Source organism: Phalacrocorax aristotelis, chromosome 8 (genome assembly GCF_949628215.1).
Source record: "Phalacrocorax aristotelis chromosome 8, bGulAri2.1, whole genome shotgun sequence".
Classification (NCBI taxonomy): domain Eukaryota; kingdom Metazoa; phylum Chordata; class Aves; order Suliformes; family Phalacrocoracidae; genus Phalacrocorax; species Phalacrocorax aristotelis.
In genome coordinates, this window is record NC_134283.1 from 21,248,337 (window position 1) to 21,267,861 (window position 19,525).

Sequence of the window (19,525 nt, forward strand, 5' to 3'; positions counted from 1 at the left end):
AATCTAGATGACAATATGCTTTATTTTATTATTATTATTATAATAAATGCTTTAGATAGCTCTAATAGGTGCTCGCAGTGTCACTTTATGCCAGGATCATTTCAGCTCAGAAACTGCTCTTCAAATAACATTTACCAAAATCTTTGGTACAACAGAACCACACACACATATCCTAACTCAGATGCAAGATAATTTGCATGTGAATGCAGACATCAGATTCAAAACCTGTTAATACTCCTGATTGTCCTAAGAAACACTAACAATGTAATGAAAGCAAAGGCCTTTGCAGAAGTCATTCAAATTATAACCTGGAAATCAGTATTCCCGAGCAACAGAAAGACAAGATGGACAAGGGAATTTGCAGGCCACGTGCCTTTTATTACTACCTTGTCAATGCTTTTCCTTAAGCGCTTTTTGTCCTGCTTGTATTTCCTGATATAATTCAGCTGCTGTTATATCCCTCCAAGCTGGATAACGAGTGATCTCACCATCACTGAAATGCCACAAGAGTAGTAGAAAGAAAGAAAGAAAATTAAGGAAAAAAAGAGAGGAATTCTATTTCTCTGTAACCCTTTCTCTGTTACATTTGAGTGTAAATGCTTGGCCGGCAGAACAGGTGTGTATCATATGTAACAGCCAGTGCTGTTGAAATGGCACGTTCTCAATGACTGCAAATAGCATTTTGCAGTGTTTTCCTTATAGCCTAAAACTTCTTTCCCTGCCCTCTCGCAGATCCCCACAATTTCCCCAAGAAGTCAGTAGGAGCAGGTCACTGAACTGTTATGGGTTTCCAGGGGTGCCGTTCCTTGGTGACCTTCAGAGTGTACTGTTTCAAACTGGGGCAGTGCGTGAGGAACGCTTCTACCACCTCCTGGCTGACCACACAGTAGCAGTGGATCTCCAACAGATTTCTGCACTGTCTGGCCAGATCTACTAGTGAGGAATTTAAGTCCTCTGAGGACGTGGTTTGCAGTGTCAGCTTCTTTAAAGTACTGCTGTAGCTCTGTGTCACAAACCTAATCTGATTTACCATGTAGTTATAGGTATTGAGTTGCAGTGTGCTCACAGGCATATTCGGTTTTAGGATCAGTGGTATTTTGCAGGCAGGGACTGTATGATCAAACTCTAGGTCTATACAGAGCTGAGGATGCTTTTGACTTACAGCAGCCCAGAGTTCTTCTGAGATGACTGGTATGTATTTGTCCAGGCGCTCACAGAAAATGTCTAAATGGGTGAAAGCTGCTCTTTCGGGCTTGAGCAGTTCCTGAAATACATCGTCAGACAAACTGGCATAGTAAACCCCCAAGGCTGAGAGTCTGGGGCATGCTCTGAGAACTTTCCTAATGGTGTCTGGTGCCACGTTGCATACCAGGGTCCGGTTGTTGATGAACAAACTGTGCAAGTTTGGGTTGGCGGTAGCTAAGAGTTCAACAAGCTCACCATCAAGAGTGAAGGGCATTTTTCGAAAATCAATATGCTGAAGATGTATCTGGTTTTTAGTGTCACATATATTCCGTATGCTCTGTAGGATGTCCTGGCCAGAGTAAAAGTAGGGGTTCTCCCCACGGCACACAATGCACAGCTGCTGCAGTTTGTGGTTCTGTTTTGCCAAGACATCCAAAATGCGTGTCACATTCTTCCGGTTGACCTCCTTGGACTGGTCAAACACAATCTTTAGGTGTTTTATTTGGCTGAGGAACTGGAGCAGGCTCTGTAGCATGCCTTCCTCATCCTCTGAGTCACAGCTGGAAGGGTAATACAAACTCTTAGTCACTGTGAATGCTGAGTTGAGCAACTACAGAGCAGATACTCTCCTTTACTAGCGTTTCTGCAAACATCAACAGATTCCCCAGACGCTTCTTCTCACCTGATGCCTGGAGAGTCACTGTAAGGCCAAACACCGAAGGAATCAGGTGGTGAAAGGAGTCAGTCCCCAGAAAAACCCATCAGAGAAGTAAGCGTCATGATGAAGTTGACTAGTTAGTTACTGTCTCTTGCCATTTTCAAATGGCAACTTAAAGCATAAATGCCAAATCATCAGCAGCAATTAAAAACCCCCAGCATATAACACAACTTTCTCTCTTACATAAAAAGGTGCTAGTCATGTAAGATTATATCACACATAGAAGTCACAATTAATGTCAATAACGTCACAGAAGAGCGGTGTAAGCGTTTGACAGGCACTGAAAACAGAATGATCTAGCTATGCCTGCATAGATGCTTGGACATTAGAAACGCAGTCCTCTTACCTGATCTCTGTGTAATGCCAAACAGAGCTAGAGGAAACAGCTGTAGCCCACTGCCTGCATACCTGGAAGACCGTGTATCTATCTCGAAGAGAAAGATAATAGAAAATTTGCCTGAGGACTTCTTCTGGGATGTAATTCCACAGTTCTGGAACCGTAGCAGGCATTTTTGCCGATTCAGTCAGGTTTAAATAATGGGAAAAACTTCCAAAATTGCAATTAATTCTCAGAAGTCCCTGTTCAGAAAGACAAAACAAAACAAAGATAAAGACACACACATTAGGATTTATTTAACAAATTAAACCAATGCAACTGGATCACAGAGGAGGTCAAAATTTTTTCAAATTTGAAATTTCACCAAAATTTTAAATTGAACAGAAAAATGAGGAAAATCTCTTTTGCACATTTTTTCAATCAAACCTAAGATGATGCGTGATATTTTACAAGAGTTAAAGATGTCAGATCAAACCTTGGGGGTGGGGGGGCAGCCTTTTTTCCTGCAGTTGGGTTTTGCTACTCTGAGTAATAAAAATGCAAAGGAATTTTCTAGTACTGCTGCACTGGTATTCAAAAAGCTGAGACAGATTTCTCAAACTGTGGGGGAGGAAAACCTCTTTGCAAGCAGAAGCCCTGCACAGAAAACAGCCTCACATATCCATTTTTTACTGATGGTGAAACAGAAGATCTATAGCTGAAACCGGTGGCTTAATTAAAGTGGTCCTTTCCTGTCATGAGATGTGACAGTTCAGAAAAAAAATGTTTTATTACTGTGATTCCAGTTCTTAGAAATAGTGTTTATACTCGTCTGACTTAGAAACAGAAAAGCATATTTTGATTAACCCTTCATGTGAACTACAATGCAAAAGAACAAGCACCTGGGAAAAAGGCTGAGGTTCATAGCATCAGACCATTACTTAACTTTTTCATTCATCTTCTTCCAGAATGTGTTGTACCTACCTTTTAGATTTCTGCACAAGTAAAACTACCAGCATGACATATTTTTTCAACCCTCTCATAAACAAGTGAGGGGTTTTTAAATGCAAGCAATCCCCTTCCTAGGCTAGCACTGGGCCAAGTCTCACAATCTCCCTCTGAATTTCATGGCGTGCCCTCTTGCTTCTGAAGGCCCAGGACCTGGAGTTACAGCATTATCTCAGCATCACAGGTTTCATCTGAATGAAAACCCTTTGCTTATAGATATCCTCGAAGTAGGGAAATAGTGGAAAAACATGAAGCAAGTATGGAGTAGTGGTACAAAAAGCATAATGCCGAGAGGAGCACAATTGCACATTTTTCTAGAATATGCTGCTTTGAAGTGTGACTCATTATTTTGAGTGTGCGGTAGCAGTAGCATAGCAGCTATACTATCTTATCTACTATCATATCAGTGACAACCCCCTTTCCACCCACCTCTGAGCCAGAACGACCAAGCAATACAGTGCTCCTTCCTTCCTGGGAACTCACTATCGTTTGTCATTTTCTCTGACAATCACCTTGCCAGCTCGGACCCTGCTCTTCTACTTTTGGCTGCTTTTAATAGAGTCTCTAATACATGTCTGGCAAAATGTTAAACTGCTCTTTGCCCTACATGAAATCCTTTCATTTTCATTATGATATTTTTCCTTAAAGCCCTTGGAGACACATGAAAAGGATCTTGAACCTCTTAGAAAGTAAAGGTGCATTAGTGCATTTCTAGCCATGGCGATGGCTTGGAAAAACTTAAAAATATGGCCCAAGAGCAGGAAGGCAGGCAGAAAGGCAAAATTATTACTGTTACTTTAAATAATCGCATGGCTTTGAGTCAGTGAGGAGCACGGTTCATGTTTCTGTGAACGCTGTGGATTGGCATTGCCCCACCCTGGGTGCCTGCCCTGGTGAGGACAGCCGGGGTCAGACCGCATCTCATAAGCCGTGAAGGATCTCTGAACTTTATTAACCACACGATGGAGGAGCGCTGCTGGTTGCTGCACCGAGCTTCATCAGCTCTCAGCCCAGCAGGCCCCGAGGAAGCCAGGCAGACGCTGGCTGAGAGTGAGCGGCCGGCAGCCCAAACAGGAACAGGCGGCGCTGCAGCCTGGCGAGACGCCCAACGAGCGCAGGCCTAGCCGCCTCTCTCCCTGCGAGCCGAGCAGCGAGGGGGAAGCCCCCCGCCACAGCGCCCTCCCCAGCCCCACGCAGACCCCGCCAGCCTGGGAAGGGGCGCACCGTACCTCTCGGAGGAGGGCCTGTCTTCCTCTGTGCTCCCCGCCTGCGGCTCCCAACCCCGCTGCACCCCAGAGGGAGGAGCGGAGGAGGAGATGCCAAAAATAACAGATGAGAGGCACCTTTCCTGCCCACGGGGTGGGAGCCGGGATGCTGCGCTATCCTTTATGGGAATGCACAGATTAATAGCCCTGCTTTCCTCCTCTTTCAGCACCCTCCCCCCCCAAAGTTACCTAACACCCCACTTCCCTGCAGGGCCCCAGCACTGAATCCCCAGCAGCCGCCAGGCTGAGGGAGAGCCTGTGTTCCCCAAGCCGTGCATTCCCCAAGCAGGCACGCCATTGAACCCTCCCTGCACTGGCATCTTTTACTTCCCAAGCAGGAAACAACAGGGTGAAACTCCAAGTGCTTATCAAACACTTTGATTTCACTGCACGGGATGCTCCCAGAAAGCACACACTTAGCAAGGGTTAGTGGAAGAGAAACCCGGGTCTCAGCCACCCTTTTACCTTTCCTTTTTACCCCCTCAATATACAGCGAACAAATTAGCTTCTAGGAGAAAAGTTTATGGGACACGGGTGGGTGATGGTGCCAACAGCAACTCACCCTGTCTTCTGCAGGAGAAGGTTGGGATGTCTGGGCTCATTTCACCCCATTAACCCTTAAACACTTGAACTCACAAGTTGGTGCTTAGTCTGTCAGCAAGTAAATGTCCAGTTTCCAGAAGTGCTGGCATCACCAGGCCACTGACCCTGAAAGGGGCTGCGGGTGTTGCCTGCCCGCCAAGGCCTGACACTGTAAAGGTGAGCAACCAGGAGAGCCAGCTGGGATTAACCCCTTCAGGGATTTATTTCAATTATATTTTTCCTTTGGCAAACAAATTTGCTTATATTATTAAAATACTGTTGCTGTAAAACAGCATTAAATACATAGGTATTTATATATATATTTTTATATATATATATATATAAAAAAGTGTTTTATAATGCTTTCCGCTTTTGTTTGAAGTTCAGTTCCCCAGGGAGTTTGCGCAAACCAACAGCCAAGCCAGTGTGATGGCAGCTTAGCACGTGGGCACAAAATCTGGCCCCAGGTCCTTGCTAGCTTCTCACCATCTGGAGACAAAGAGGGGGGCTGCTGTTAGGCCTCTGCTCGCAGGAGGACAGCTATACAAGGCAAATGCAGCCTGGGCAGGAGGCTCCCACCTGAGGTTGAGCGATGGAGACCCAAATCCAGCTCCTTGCTTTGCTTGCCACAGAACCTTTCATGGACTCAGGAAAAGCTGCTTTACTCTCTCTAACTGTCTGTTCAGTTCGTCAGAGGTGCACAGCGGAGTCCACAGCCTCACCCGGCTCAGAAAGAGGCAGGAGACCGTTCAGGTATCACTGCTGGAAGGACTAAACCAGAATACCCAGCAGAACTCAGCGGCTGTATTGACACCAACATCTTACTGGTCCTGTAGCAGATGCGAGGACCAGCCGAGGCGTCCCTACCTGCCTGCCGAGCCTGCTGGGTTTGCCTGCAGAAGGAAACTCCACATCATTAATCCCTCACCTCTCCATGAGCAAACAGACACCCCTGGATGCTGTTACAGATGCTGTAGAGCTACTGCATTCCACAATTAAATTATCCTAGGACACCTTTTCAAAATGAGTTCCAAGGAAGGGAGAGTCTGAGAGCTGCTCAGTAATTACTAACCCCACAATCTTCATTTCCAGCATTCACCCTCGTCAGCAGTGTCACGGTGGAAAGCTGAATAAAGAGTGCCAGCCAGGACCTGCCAGCCTTCCAGTGTCGTCAGCCACAAACTACACAGGGGGTTCAAAAACCCTACTTTCTTCCACCCTTAACGGACCAAGGGCGCGCACCCAGTCCCAGCCAGCGGGCAGCTCTTAAGCTACCTGAACAGTCGTTTCTGCCCGTCTTATGTATCCTCACCTACACGGGTGACCAAGCGGCCGAAGCTGGGTGGGCATTCAGCCGCCCCCGGAGCCACCAGCCGCGCTGTGGTGCGGGGACCTGGAGGCGTCAGGGCACGGCCAGGAACCGTTCCAGACCTCCTCAGCAAACAGCACCCGTCCCTGTCGGCTGGCCTTGGCGCCGGCTTCGGATGGAAGCAACATCCAGCTCTCGGGGCTGTTTTAGGGGGCAGAGCAAGAAAAACGGAAGATATTCACGGAAAGTGGACTACCCGTTGCGCTTCGATTGTCGCTTTTCCGTTAAACCCCCCGCCTCCGCCCGCGCGCAGCCGCTTCCCGAGCCGGCCGCCGCCGGGGCCGCCCGGGGGCCCTCCCGGCCCGTGTCGGCGGAGCAGCGGGCGGTGCCGCCGCCCGGAGCCGCGCAGAGGCGGAAGTGGCGGCGCCGAGGCCGGTCGGCGACGGTGGCAGAAGGTAAAACCGGCCGGAGCCACCGGAGGGTCCCGGAACTGCCGCGGGCGGGCGGGGAAGAGGGCCGGGGCTGGGGCAGGGAGCGCGGGGCTGGGCCCTGCGGGCGACGGAGGCGGGGGCCGGGCCGGGGAAGGGCTGGGCTGTCGGGGCCCCTCCGGTGCGCTCGGCGCAGGACGGCGGTGCCGGGGCGGGTCAGCAGGCCCCGGGGTTTGTGCCGGCGGGGGCATGCAGGCACCGGCGAAAACGTGGTGTCCCCACCGGCGGCACAGCCCGGCCGTGCCCAGGGCCGGTGGCTCTTTTTCCTTTAAAATAAAGACGGCGCCTCCCAGTTAGTCTTTTACAGGAATTCAGCAGGCTGACACGTGCCAAAAGTCGGCGGAAAAGGCAATAACGATGGTCCCATACGTTACTTACCGCCTCGGGATGGTTTTCCTAAAGCACCCCAGGGCGGTTTGACCCGCCGCTGCCGCTCAAACGCACAGCGAGAGATCCCCGCTGCCGAGATGGGGCAGCGCTCGCTGGGCTGGAAAACTCGCCCGCTGGGATAACGCTGCAGAGGCACGACAGCAATGGGTGCCTTACCTGAGTTTTGGCAAGCCTGGTGTAATTTCCATGTTGCTGAATCGAACCAGGCGGTTGCTGAGGGAGTGAGAACCTCGTCTGTGTGGGGAAAGGGTTCACGAGCAGCAGGGCCCAGGCTGAAGTGATGGGAGCAGAATGAAGCAGGGTCCTTGTACTTCGTATGTGCCTCTGGGCTGGTAGGGAGCTCTCAGGCATTTGTACTGCAAAAGATAAATTTTTCTGTGGGTTAAATCTTTTAAATATTCCACATCTGTAGTTTTCCATGGTGTTACTCAGATTTTTTGTTACCTTCCTTCTGGTAGGTGATGCTAGGAGGTAGGTGCCCAGATCCCAAACTTCCTGGTGTTTGGAGGCTCAGACCAGACCTGGACTGCAGCAGCAATGCATCTTCCTTTCTTCTTTACATGATGCTTTTACTAAAGGCATGTGTGATGTGAGAGCCCATGGCCTGGAAACACTCCTGCACTCTGCAGGCACTTCTTGAACTCCTTCAGTTCAGTGTGAATTTTATGATTCACTGGTTATTTCCTGTATTTTCTGAAGAAGCAAAAGGCTCCTGTGCTGGGCGCAGTTCAAGTTTACAGTAAGGAAACAAGGTGGGCCATGCATCCCAGTGTCCTTGTTTGATGGGCTGCAAGGGATAAAGATGGTTCCCAGCTCCAGCTATCACCTGGAGGACAGCCAGTCCATGGAAGGTCATCCTTCTTCGTCTGGCAGCCCCTGGTGACAAAAGATCTTCACACCCACAATCTAAAGGACATCTGAAGAGGGGGACACTGTTGGAGCAAGCAATTATCTGGCTGGTGTTTGCCAGCCAGGGGAAGGCTCTTGGAGTTGAGCAACAGGGCAGAAAGCAGGAAGGAAGGGGTGCCTGTGGAGAAGCAGCTGATGGTGTGACAGAGGTGCAAGCAAGTAGTCAGAGAAAGGGGATAGGACTTGGGACAGGGGCTGAGCCAAAAGCCCCAAATTACTTATCACTATGGTGTGATGAAAGGGCTGGCTCCAAGTGGCACGCTCTGTGGGAGCAGCTGTGGAGAGCTTGCGGTGACCAGCTCACAGACACACTTAGGCAGTTTGTGTACACATCAGAAGGGAGAAGTGGCAATGCCTTCTCCTGGGCTGTCAGATATGTGCTCTCCAGCTGTCACAGCTCAGTCTGGCATTGCCCAATAAGGCACAGTTTTTCCATTCTGAATATCCATACCCTGGGAGGAGTTTTGGTTTGTCTTTGCCTTGGGAACAGAGTTGGGTCCAGCTGCGTTAGATGTAAATGTTGCAGTTGCTGGCCAGAGAGGAACAGGCGTGATACAGAGAGATGGATGTGCTATCTTCTAGGTGCATTGCTGCAAGAGGCGAACAGCGGGAGTAGAATAATAAATGAGCTAGTATGTAAAGCAAAGGGATAGCCCTGGGCTCTGTAATATATCCTTTAGTGAGGAAAACCAGGGGACCAGGACCTTGGGCAAAACGCCTCTGCCTGCCGTAGGGCTTCAGCCTGTGCGAACATGCCAGAACCAAGATTGCTGGGTGCTCCCTGGAGCACCCCAGTTATGCATCTCAGCTGGGCGTGAGGCCTGAAACTCTCTGCTTCAGAGTCTCTTTGAACTATAAAATGAACGGGCTGCAGTGGAAAACGAATGCAGAGCTTTGTGAGCTGAGTCTGCAGGGTACCATGTCCCACTGTGCTATGCTTTACAGAATAACTGTCAACTCCTTAAAGGTTACGCTTGCTTTAACAACTTTACCACCACCTCTAGGAAATAGGGATAAATCTCCATAATCCCACCATGCTTGCATGTAGTGGTTGCTGTAAGCACTCATCCAGCATCAGGCAATTTTCCCTATGGTCTCTCAGCTCACCTGTGTGATTTTGTAGGGTGCTGAAGATGGCAGGCAGCTCTGCTCCTTGGATCGGCAGTGCTTATCTCTTCCTCCAGTCCACATGCAAGTCTATTGTTCTGCCATCACTCTACGAAAGCTCCCAGAAGAAACCTAGTGTGTTCAAGGCACTGAAGCTGGCATTAGCAGGTACTCATCCTCTCTGATATCTTGGCATGCTCTCTCATCTCTTTGTGCAATGCCATGCCTTTCTTTAATCTCACACTCTTGTGTAAGGAAAGCTGGTGTTCACTGTATTTAGGGAAGACAGCAAAGTGGAGCAAGTTCAGCAGATGGCTGGGGACTGGAACACTTGTCCTGTGAGGAAAGGCTGAGGGAGTTGGACCTGTTCAGCCTGGAGAAGAGAAGGCTTTGGGGGGCATCTACCAACAGGCTTCCAATACTTACGGGGACAGGGAGATGGAGCCACACTCTTCACAGTGGTGCATGGGGAATGAGAGATAGCAGGCATAAATTGAAACATGAGAGGTAGACACCAGATATAAGGACAAACATTTTTCCCCGTGAGGACAGTCAAGCAGTTGCCCAAAGCATCTGTGTATTCTCCATCCTTGGGGGTTTTCAGAACAGGACTGGAAAAAGTCCTGAACAACTTGGTCTGACCTTGGAACTGACCCTGCTTTGCATGGGAGGTTGGGCTAGAGACTTCCTGGGCTTCCTTCCAACTTGAACTATCCTACAAGTTATCCTACTTTATGAATGTTTGTTTAAACCCATTTATATAAGAGGGGAAAAGATTGCAATTGCTATGAAAGAAGATTTAATTTCTGTCTTTATACCACCACAGAAACATGATTTGTGCTTTCAGAAACCAATTTTTAAAATGAATGATGGCCAGTATAAGTTGTTTTCTGATAGAAACAGGGACAATTACATTGGCTTCAGCTGTACATGATCCTATTTACACCAGAAAAGGGCTTGAGATGCAAGCTAACTTCAGAATAATAGTTAATTTTAAGAGTTTATCATATTTACCTAGAAGGACACTCATGGTGTTCTTTATCTGTCACACAGCTGAGCCTATCTTGTTTAACTGGGCTTGTGTAACTATACTGTAATTTCCTCTGGCGATCATCAGTCTAGCAAAGTCGGCTAGTTTATCCAATACAGGCCTGCTCATCTTGCAGCTTGAGCCAAAGATGCGAAGCAGCAGGAAGGTTGATGCAGTTGTCCAGTTAGGCTCGATTTATGGCTGCTTTGTGTCACTGGAATGTGAATCTGCTCACACATTTAAAGGAAAGCCCACAAAAATGCTGAATCCTACCATGCTTATTCAGACCTAAAAAGGACATGAAGTCTGAAGCTGTCTGAACTTTCATGAAGAAATGTGTGCAAAGTCCTCTCTTTTGAGGTAGATTTGCAGCTGTCTTGTACCCATTCATAAAGGTTTCCATGTCTGTGCAGCTTTTCGCTCCCCAGCCCTCTTACCCTGTTATGGAAGCTTTTGTTTAACCAGCACTCATGAAAAACAAAGCATGAAGGAAGCAATAAAAAGACATTTCTGGTCAACCACAGTGAATTAAAATGCCTTTCCTAGGTGCTGAGCCCATGTCTCAGTTACACATCTGGTCCAAACTAGACTTTGTGATACAACCAGGATTCAGTAAACCCTCTAAAGCCACTGTTAGATCACATACTTTTAAATGCCAGGTCACTTGTCCTGCCTAACATGGAGCACACAAGTCTGCTTTGCAGTGGGATTGTCCTCCAAGCATGTCTAAATAATGCCATGACCCATGTTTTAGAAATACCTGATGTAGTGCCAGTCTGAGCTGGTACCTCTGTACGGGCCTGTGCAACAACAGGCCAAGAGGTTTATTCATGTCTAGAAGCAGTACAGCCAGCCTCTCACAGGCCTCTGCTGCAAAAAAGAGAAAAACACATACTCTAAACTATCATCAGCAGCATATAAAACCTCTGTGGAGACAAGGTCAATATGCACAGCTAGTCAAAACGAAATTTTGCCAGGAGAAGGAAGAATGAAGGCCTGGACAATTTCTGTTGTCTATGTCATTTGTGCTCCCCCTGCACTAATGTTAGAGGGTACATCCCTAGCTTCTCCTTGCTCACATTTTACCATTAATAATTCTCTGTGACAAAGAGCTTAACAAGTCAAGGCTCAATCTCAAGCAACCTAATTCCCTTGGCTGGATCTATCATTTGCCACTTGTGAGACATGTTGAAGGCTCAGAGCCAGCCAAAAGTTACCTCTAGACATGGAGTGGTGAGGAAACACTGGGTTTCTTTCCAGGACCTTCATCACTGCATAAAACTCCAGTGACAAGGATGGAAGACTGTCAGCATTGAGCTGAACTATGCACTTTCGTCTATAAAAACTTTCCTGTGCTACCAGTTCAGCGTAACCATTTCTGTCCTGGAAACAGAACCTCAGACTTAAAATCTCCCCTAATGAACAGTTTTGGGATGATTACCTGGGGTGTAGTACCACATGGCTTGAGTTGGACACCATACTTCATGGGAATTGATGGTGGCAGGGCAGCAAAAACGTAATCCTTTCCCCTTGGTTTTACATACAGGTTTTGCATCCCAGAGGACTTGATCACAGAGAGAAGAGAATTCAAAAGCTACGCCACTGCAGGCTTGGTGGTGGATGGGAGTGGGTCTGGGTTGTCTGTCTCATGTCTAGGTAGTGACTCTGCTCACTTCTCCCTGCCAGACTCCACCGGCAGTGTGAATGGTGTGGACATGCTCAAAGTGCACTGCAGCCATCCGCACCTGATAGTCCAGCTCAAGTTCTGCAAGCAGGAGAACTGCCGCCGGTTCCTGCAGAGTTACCGGGAAGGAGCACTCCAGGAGTCCCTCCAGAATCACCTCCAGCTCTTCTTGGCCATGACTACAGTGCCTCTTGAAATGGAGCTAAAGGCTGGCAATGAGCACCTTGACAACATGCTGAAGGATGAGGATCGCTGCCTCGAGTGCATCTACAGAGAAAAGGTGAATGAGAGAGGGAGGGAGGCCAGGCAGCAATGAGGAGCAGTAGCACAGGACTCAGGAAGGCAGGCACAGATATTGCTTTGCTGCAGCATGCTGGGTTGTTGACTTCTCTATTCTTCAGTTCTCAAGTGTAATATGGAGAAACAACTCTGCCCTTCCCCAGAAAAGAACCGTGCACTTTTCTGGAAGGGCAATAGAGTTACTGAAGCAGCCTACAGAGGTTCTGCTAAATCAGTGTGTTTTCTGTGTATAACAATTAGTGTGGCTGTTAGCACCACTAAGATGAGGAATTATACAAGGTGCAGCTGAGAGCACAAACAAGTGTGCCTCAATACACCTGTGAGGCAGGCAGAGAGGGCAGTGATCCTGTGTGGAATGATCACTGCTTAGCACCTTTCTGCCCCGCCTCACACACCACCTCCTCTGAGAACAGCAATGGTAACTGGCACCTAGAAATGAGTGTGAGTGCAAACACTCTGCACAATATACCAACAACTTCTGACAGAGTGGGGACAGACAGCATCTGCTGCCAGCAGGAACAGGCTGCCCTTGTGAACGCAAAGTCTCTCTCTCAGGGGCAATATCTAACGTCTAGCTCATCACACACTTCAGCGCTGGCACTCTAATCCTGCTAGCAAGAACAGTGAGATCTTGTCTCACCACAAAACCAAGGTGACTAAACTTGGAGCGATTAAACTCATTGCCTTTCTCCTCTCCTCGTTTTTTTCCTCCTGGAACTAGCAATACCTTATAGCTCTGGTTCCCCTGAGGTGGTCCTGAGAAATAGGTAGTCACCATTTACTTGGGAAGATTAGGCACAAGAGCATGTTTTGTCAGGTTGCTTTTCTGCAAGCACAGAGAATGAAATGCAAACCTTTCAGCCCTGGACCAAACATCATGTGATATCCCATACCATGTCAACTTCTGCTCGCTGCTCCCTCCCTCTGCTGAACTAGCTGACTGGACAAAAGAGATGAGCTTATTCTCAGTTCCCCAAAACTGACTCAGTCTGCCTAACAGTGCAACAGTCAGAAAGATTACACTGGGGCACAGCTGTCACTGACTGAGGGCAGTGCTGGGTACCAACCTGCTGTAAGTGAGCTAAACACTAGACTGAGTCAGAGCACTTGCCAGGTTTGACTCTTCCCAGGTGCTTTGCCGCCTTTACTCCTTTTCTCATTACCTGCTTTTTGGAGGTCAGACTAGTTTTCTCTTGGTTAGTGAGAAAAACTGGCTTGGCGAGAATCCAGGAACAAAGTTTAGGTAGTGGAGGGGCAGAGAGAGAGGAGGTGAGTAGCAGGAGCTGCCTGCTTTGGTGGCCATGAGCGGTTCGATCAGGTTGTCCCATTCTGTGAGTCTGACCCTCATGTGAAGTAAGTTGGTGCACCCTAATTCTTGCCGAGAGCTGCTGAAAATAATCATGGACTAGTAGCAGTTTTGTGCAACTTCTAAGTGCTCGCTGCTGCATGTGAGAAACCCGGGGAGGGGGGGAAGAGAGTGCCTATTTCCTAACATATTTCAGATTCAAATTCACAAATTTATAGCCAGAACTCCATTAGACTATCTCATTTGATCACTTTACAACTCAGGCTATAGCTAGCTCATTGCTCACCTCTTGACACCATCATAAGCTGCGCCTTCCAGCTAAGCATCCACAGCTTTGCAAGGTGGTGGAGCTGGCATGAATCACTGATGCCATTTGCATTACAGCCTGACCGCCTGCGGGATGAGGAAATCACAGAGCTGGAGGAATGCCTCAAGAGCCTGATTGTTCACCAAAGCATCAACAACAACAAGGCTGTAAAAGACTGCACGTCTCTGAACTCCCCATCTCTACCTTATCCATCTCGAGGCAGCTCCCTTTCCCCACAAGTCACCTTCTTCTTTCAGGGACAAGTGTTCGGTGAGTAGCTAGAACTGACCAAGAGAGCCCTTGGTCTTCCTTGCCTCAAAGCCCAAGAGAGAGGATTAACATGACTACATATTGGGATCTACCTCAGATATAAATCAAGGATTTCCCAGCATCCCACAAGGAAGGAATTACAATACTCCTGAGATATTGCCATACTACTTCAGGTCAGGGCTCAGCCTGTTTTCTTTCTGGGGTGGCACAGACCCAGATACTTGAGAGCCTTCCAGGTTCCTCACATTTTAAAACTCCTTAATACTGAAAGGAAGAATACAAAATAGTTCTCTTCCTCCACATCATTTGGTTGAGGTGAGTTAATAGTATAGCTTGGAATAAGACTGGGAAAGTTACTACGGACACTATCAGCCCCACTTGCAGCCAGGACTGATTTGTCCAGGCTCCCTGCAGTACACTGGCTTTCTCTGGGGTCTGTCCCCTACAGAGAGCTTTCAGATAGTCTCACATAGCAATTTTAGCTTGATCTCAGCTAGATAATTTCTGAGTGTGTTTAAGCTGTGTATACAGTCTCCAGTGCTAAACATCTAAGGAGAGAGCTCCTGTCTGTATTTCAGTATTTTGAGGATGCTTAGGTAGGGAACAGGGGACTTGCTCAGAAAGGCCTTGCCAAGTTGCTTTTGAAAGGCTGCAACAAATAAAGATTATGTCCGTCAGAAAAAAAATAAGCTCTGGGAAACCACTGGACAGTCCCATCCTGGAGAGGGGGAGGCAGGGAGAAAAATGGAAAATAGGCTTTGCCAAGCTTGCAGGGTGGGGTCAAGCCTGGATATTCTGATGTCATGGAAGGATTTCAGTAAGGGAACTGTCTGAGCACAGCAGGGAGCTCCAATGTGCCAGGGCAGAGGGCTGTGAGCAGGTAAGTGTGTCACCATGTGCTACAGTTTGCCACCCAAGGCACCAGCAGTGCCCTGAGGGATGGCTGGCTACATGGAGAGTGGACATGTCTCCACACGGAGAGCAGGGAGACCCTGAGCAGTGAGGCTCACTCCAGCTGATATTCCCTTCCAAGTGATAGAGGAACGCCATCAGAGCACGCAGACCATGTGCATGACCCCCCGCCGGGGCAGTCCCTTCAGCTTTGCTGCTGCTCTGCTCCAAACTCACAGTGCTGCCCTAGTGTTAAAACATCGGAGGACAAGCAGAGCAGCTCCACAGCAGTTTAATAACATGCTGTGGACACTGAAGAGATTTCCTGCTCCACAGAATATTGAGCAAAATTGGACTGGCCTGAGCTGCGTCACACTAGCCATGAAACCCCTATGCTTTATCTGCCCTCTGTCCTTTTCAGCCAACAGAACGCTCACACCAGACGACCACCAGAAATTTGCCAAACTTGTATCCAAGAAATGGAAGCAAGTGGGCCGCTCTTTGCAGAAGAACTGCCGGGCCCTGCGTGATCCCGTCATTGATAACTTGGCCCTCGAATATGACCGAGAAGGACTATACGAACAAGCCTATCAGCTGCTTCTCAGATTTATCCAGTCGGAGGGGAAGAAGGCTACAATAGCACGGCTGATCGCAGCCCTGGAAGAAAATGGTCTCATCAGCTTGGCTGAGGAGCTCTTGGGCCTCCATTCCAACGAGGACTGCTCCTAAAGCAGTGGACAATTATATATTGACTATATCATGCTTAGCTCTTTCCCACCAACCTGAGGGAGTCTGCCTCTGTGAAATGCCAAACACAGAGCTCGGAGTTAAACAGACTCCTAGTCAGCAAGTTACCTGTGGAGTGCAGACTGGAACTGCTGCTCTACTGTGTGTTACAGCGTCACATACTGTCCTGATCCCAGCCCACAGAGCTCAGCAATCTTCTTGGACCAGCTGGCTGCTAGTGCCTTCACTCTCTTCTTAACCACCAGCCCTCAGCCTGCCAGCTTCACTGGAGAGGATAGCTAATGCTATCGTGTCTCACAAGAGTCAGGATTTGCCCAGAGCCTTTCCCTGGTGGTCTTGTCACTGTGTGACAATTGGGTATTGGCCACTGTGCCTGGATTTTCCTGCCCTGATTTTGAGGGTTAAAAATGGCTTGAAGGACAAAGCACCCAAACCCCAGGGCTAAATTGTGCTTTCAGTTTCAGTGGGAGAAGCTGGCTCTCTCCTGGTATGGTTGATGAAGACTGCAACAGAGCAGAGTTTACACCTTTGCCCCTAACAAAGCAACAAGTGTCTAGCATGACATGGGTCCCATGAAGAACAGTTTGATTACCTTCGACATATTCCCTATGCTTTCATGATATGTTTTTACTTATCCTTTTTCAATAATTCTATCTCTCCTTGCCCTTCCCATCTGTGGGAATAGCTGGTGGGCCTTGGAAATTATTTCATATGCAGAGGGTGGCTCTGCCAGCACATGTAAAGCCTGTGTGCACACGCAAGTATCAGGCTACTGGCAGTCATGGTAGGACCAGCTTTCAGACAGGCAAACCCTGATGGCCTTTTAAGCCACAACTCACATCCTAATCCTTCCTGGAGTCAAATCTGTTATTTGGTGAGGCGGGATGTAACCTGGGCTCAGATCCACGCTCTTGGGACCGGTGCCGCTCCCTTAGCTTCTGCTAAAACACACGCTGTGAGCATCAACTAACTGAAGACCCAGTCAGGAGGATTGAGATGGCCAGCTTCTACCCAATTGGGGTCCACATGCCTCAGACGTGCTGAGCATTGTGTTCCTCAGCATAAGCCTGAGGAACCTAGCTTTTTTCTGTAGATTTTGAATCCCCAAGGTTACTTACACAGTGTGGAAAGGAAATGGAGGGGCTCAAAGATGGGGAGAATATTTTCAGAGTGTGAGTGAACCTGTTTCTATCTTTCCCTTAATGTCAGGGGAAGCAGGACTTCGTGCAGGCACCACCTCTACAAAGGCTGCAGCTCCGTGACCTTTTATTAAGGTATTCTACATCAGTGCTGTTGCAGTCTCATCTCCGCCATTCCTGCTCCATGTCCTACCTGCTCCCTTCCAGTAGTACCAGTGCGCTTCCCAAAATGAACCAATTATATCTCTGACAGTTTGGCTTTTGGGACCAGCACAGCGATGCTGATCTGAGTTAGTTTAGGCTGCTCTGGAACCATACCTCAAAGTGTTTAGCTTTCCTGCCAGATCCCAACATGGGAACTCTGTCTGGCAGCAACCCACCTGGCAAATGGTACTTAAAAACAAACAAACAAAAACAAAACAAAATACAAACAAAAACAAACAAACAAAACCAACCAAAAAAATCAGAAACTTGAAAATTACTTTAACAGCAAGAGGGTTTGCTCTTGATTTTGCAAAATTATTTTTTAGAAAACAAGGTTATATGTATAGCCTACTGTCTTGTTTGTAGTGAATATTTCTAAGCTCTCAAACTAGTTATTCATGTATTAGGCAGCCGCTGAGTAGTGAGAACTGCTAGCTTTTATAGCATCTGTTAATGTTCAAAATGAGAAAGGCTTGTTATTCAGCATCTACTTCGAGGCCAAAAAAACCTCTTTGCTGCTATTACTGTATTACAGAGGCCTAAGCAGGAATGCTTTTTTCTTAATGCATACCTTGTGCATTTTATTCCTCTGCCAGCAACTGGCGTATGTGTTTCCTCTTACTCACAGATTCCCTCTCAAAAGTGCCATTAAGTGCTGGAGCTCCTGGCAACCTTTCTGGAATATCATAATTTTTAACAGCATTCACAGGTGCCTTTAATGCAGAGATTCGAAGGAAGAGGGTTTTCCAGTGATATTCCATGGTGGAACTGTCTTGAGCACATGGCATGGTTTGGGACTATAGCGGGGCTGTTTCATACCTTCTTTTCCATGATCAGTCATTAGATGCAATGAAAACTCGATTCTGGTCTCAAGCGGACTCCTTCCTGCTAGAGGAGTAGGGTTTTTTAGTATTATCTGGCACAAACAGATAGAGACAATTTCCACAGAAGCCTTAGAATGAAATAGATCAATGGGATCATGACTATACAATGTAATTTGCATTGATTTGGCATTTGGGTGGGGCTCAACTCTGAATTTACTTCTGTTTTACCCAGAAGATTTGACAGCAGTTTTTCACCAGTGTGCAAAGACAAGGGAACTTCCATCATGCAGGGAAGGAAGAAGCACTCACAAAGGAAAAAACATTAGCAGAGATTTGTTGAAGAAATGAGAGGCATGTCTTTACCTCAGATAGTAATGCAATGAATAGAACTGAAGAAGGAGTTAGATGTTGGGGATACTTGCTGATACACCAGGAACTCAGTGCTATATGCTAGACCAAGGGCTATACTAAAGGACCCCTGGTGACTGCTTGGCTGTCATGCTGTTGGAAGAGGAGCACAGTCATGCTTTCTTCCTTGCCTGTGCAACGTTAATTGCACACACACTGCACCTACTCAGATGCCAGACATGCAAGCGACGCTCCCTTACTACTATTTATACCGATTAGCTGATGTCTAGTGTGCGAGATAAACCATGGGCAGTGCTGCTGCTGCTGAATTTGGCCTTATCCCACAACAGCTCTTCTCTATGTATTGAGATATTTGGGGTGTGTGTGAATACATATATATATATAGGGGGGTGGTGATGTTTCAGAATCAACCATGCAGCAAACCAGCATGTGATATTAAAAGCAAATGAAGATGCTATTCAGTTGCATATAAAAAAAAAAAAAAAAAGAAATAGATGAAGTATAAAACAAACAGCTGAAACCAGGCCAAAATGTGCTTACAGGAAGGAATCCAAGAGGGCTTTTCTGTGGTACAGATTGTTTTTGTAGTTTTAGCAGTGTTTCAGATTTGAAGGAGGCCCCTTTCAGTCTGCCAGAAAGAATGAAAATATCCATCCAAAGGAGAATTTGAATGATTTGTTTCGGCATAGCTGAGCTACAGTGGTCAACGGGATAGTAACAAAAAGGAAAGCAAAAGTTAAAATGCTCACCAGATACACTTTGATGTGAGGCATCTGATAGCAGTAAACGTGAGAGTATGCCCTGATACAAAATTGCCATGAAGGAAAAATAACAAACTCTCCTGGAGGGTAGAGTCAGTGAAAGGCCAACATTAACCCTCTTAGATGCTTGTTAAAAATACACCATAGATTAATTCATCTGCTGAAGATGACGATGCACCATCAGGCAGGTAGGGAAGGTGCTTTCTTCCAATGGCTTCAGTTCTCACATGCCACAACTGCTTATAGGAGACCAGTTTGTCAGGTGAAAACAGTACTTGACTCAAAAATAAGGAAAAGGTTCAGCATTACTGATCGGAAGTGCTTAAAAAGTCACGAGCTGGGCCTTAAAGAAATCATAAAATTTTCTTCCAGATTTTCATAGCAAGTCAAATTAAAAACAAATGTTGACAGCTTGC

General features: G+C 47.4%; 2 protein-coding genes across 6 annotated transcripts; one reads left to right on the forward strand and one right to left on the reverse strand.

The window, feature by feature from the left end:
• Window positions 1–2: 2 nt before the first annotated feature.
• Window positions 3–9,418, reverse strand: FBXL8 (F-box and leucine rich repeat protein 8). 5 transcript variants are annotated; one of them, XM_075101727.1, is made up of 4 exons: window positions 9,278–9,418; window positions 7,418–7,617; window positions 2,250–2,482; window positions 3–1,745 (listed from the first exon to the last, which is right to left on the reverse strand). In XM_075101727.1, exons 2-4 carry the CDS (start codon window positions 7,610–7,612, stop codon window positions 770–772), a joined length of 1,404 nt encoding a protein of 467 aa, XP_074957828.1. In that variant the 5' UTR covers window positions 7,613–7,617; window positions 9,278–9,418; the 3' UTR covers window positions 3–769. The 5 variants fall into 5 exon arrangements, with proteins under 5 accessions (XP_074957828.1, XP_074957827.1, XP_074957830.1 ...); XM_075101726.1 differs by lacking the exon at window positions 9,278–9,418 and having other exon boundaries at window positions 7,418–7,715; XM_075101729.1 differs by lacking the exons at window positions 7,418–7,617; window positions 9,278–9,418 and adding an exon at window positions 6,387–6,794.
• On the forward strand, window positions 9,304–18,839 carry TRADD (TNFRSF1A associated via death domain). Its single transcript, XM_075101734.1, has 4 exons — window positions 9,304–9,445; window positions 11,994–12,271; window positions 13,982–14,174; window positions 15,487–18,839. The coding sequence occupies exons 1-4, from the start codon at window positions 9,304–9,306 to the stop codon at window positions 15,792–15,794; spliced, it is 921 nt and encodes a 306-aa protein (XP_074957835.1). The 3' UTR covers window positions 15,795–18,839.
• The last annotated feature ends 686 nt before the right edge of the window (window positions 18,840–19,525 follow it).

What these genes read in the sequence shown, in the direction of transcription:
- FBXL8 (XM_075101726.1), bottom strand. Translation starts at nt 7,681, where the DNA reads ATGGAAAACTACAGATGTGGAATATTTAAAAGATTTAACCCACAGAAA. An exon ending in CCAGGCTTGCCAAAACTCAG is followed by an intron (nt 2,483 to 7,417) that starts GTAAGGCACCCA and finishes CTTTCTGAACAG; the next exon opens with GGACTTCTGAGAATTAATTG. An exon ending in TGGCATTACACAGAGATCAG is followed by an intron (nt 1,746 to 2,249) that starts GTAAGAGGACTG and finishes TTACCCTTCCAG; the next exon opens with CTGTGACTCAGAGGATGAGG.
- TRADD (XM_075101734.1), top strand. Translation starts at nt 9,304, where the DNA reads ATGGCAGGCAGCTCTGCTCCTTGGATCGGCAGTGCTTATCTCTTCCTC. An exon ending in ACTGAAGCTGGCATTAGCAG is followed by an intron (nt 9,446 to 11,993) that starts GTACTCATCCTC and finishes TCTCCCTGCCAG; the next exon opens with ACTCCACCGGCAGTGTGAAT. An exon ending in CTTTCAGGGACAAGTGTTCG is followed by an intron (nt 14,175 to 15,486) that starts GTGAGTAGCTAG and finishes TGTCCTTTTCAG; the next exon opens with CCAACAGAACGCTCACACCA.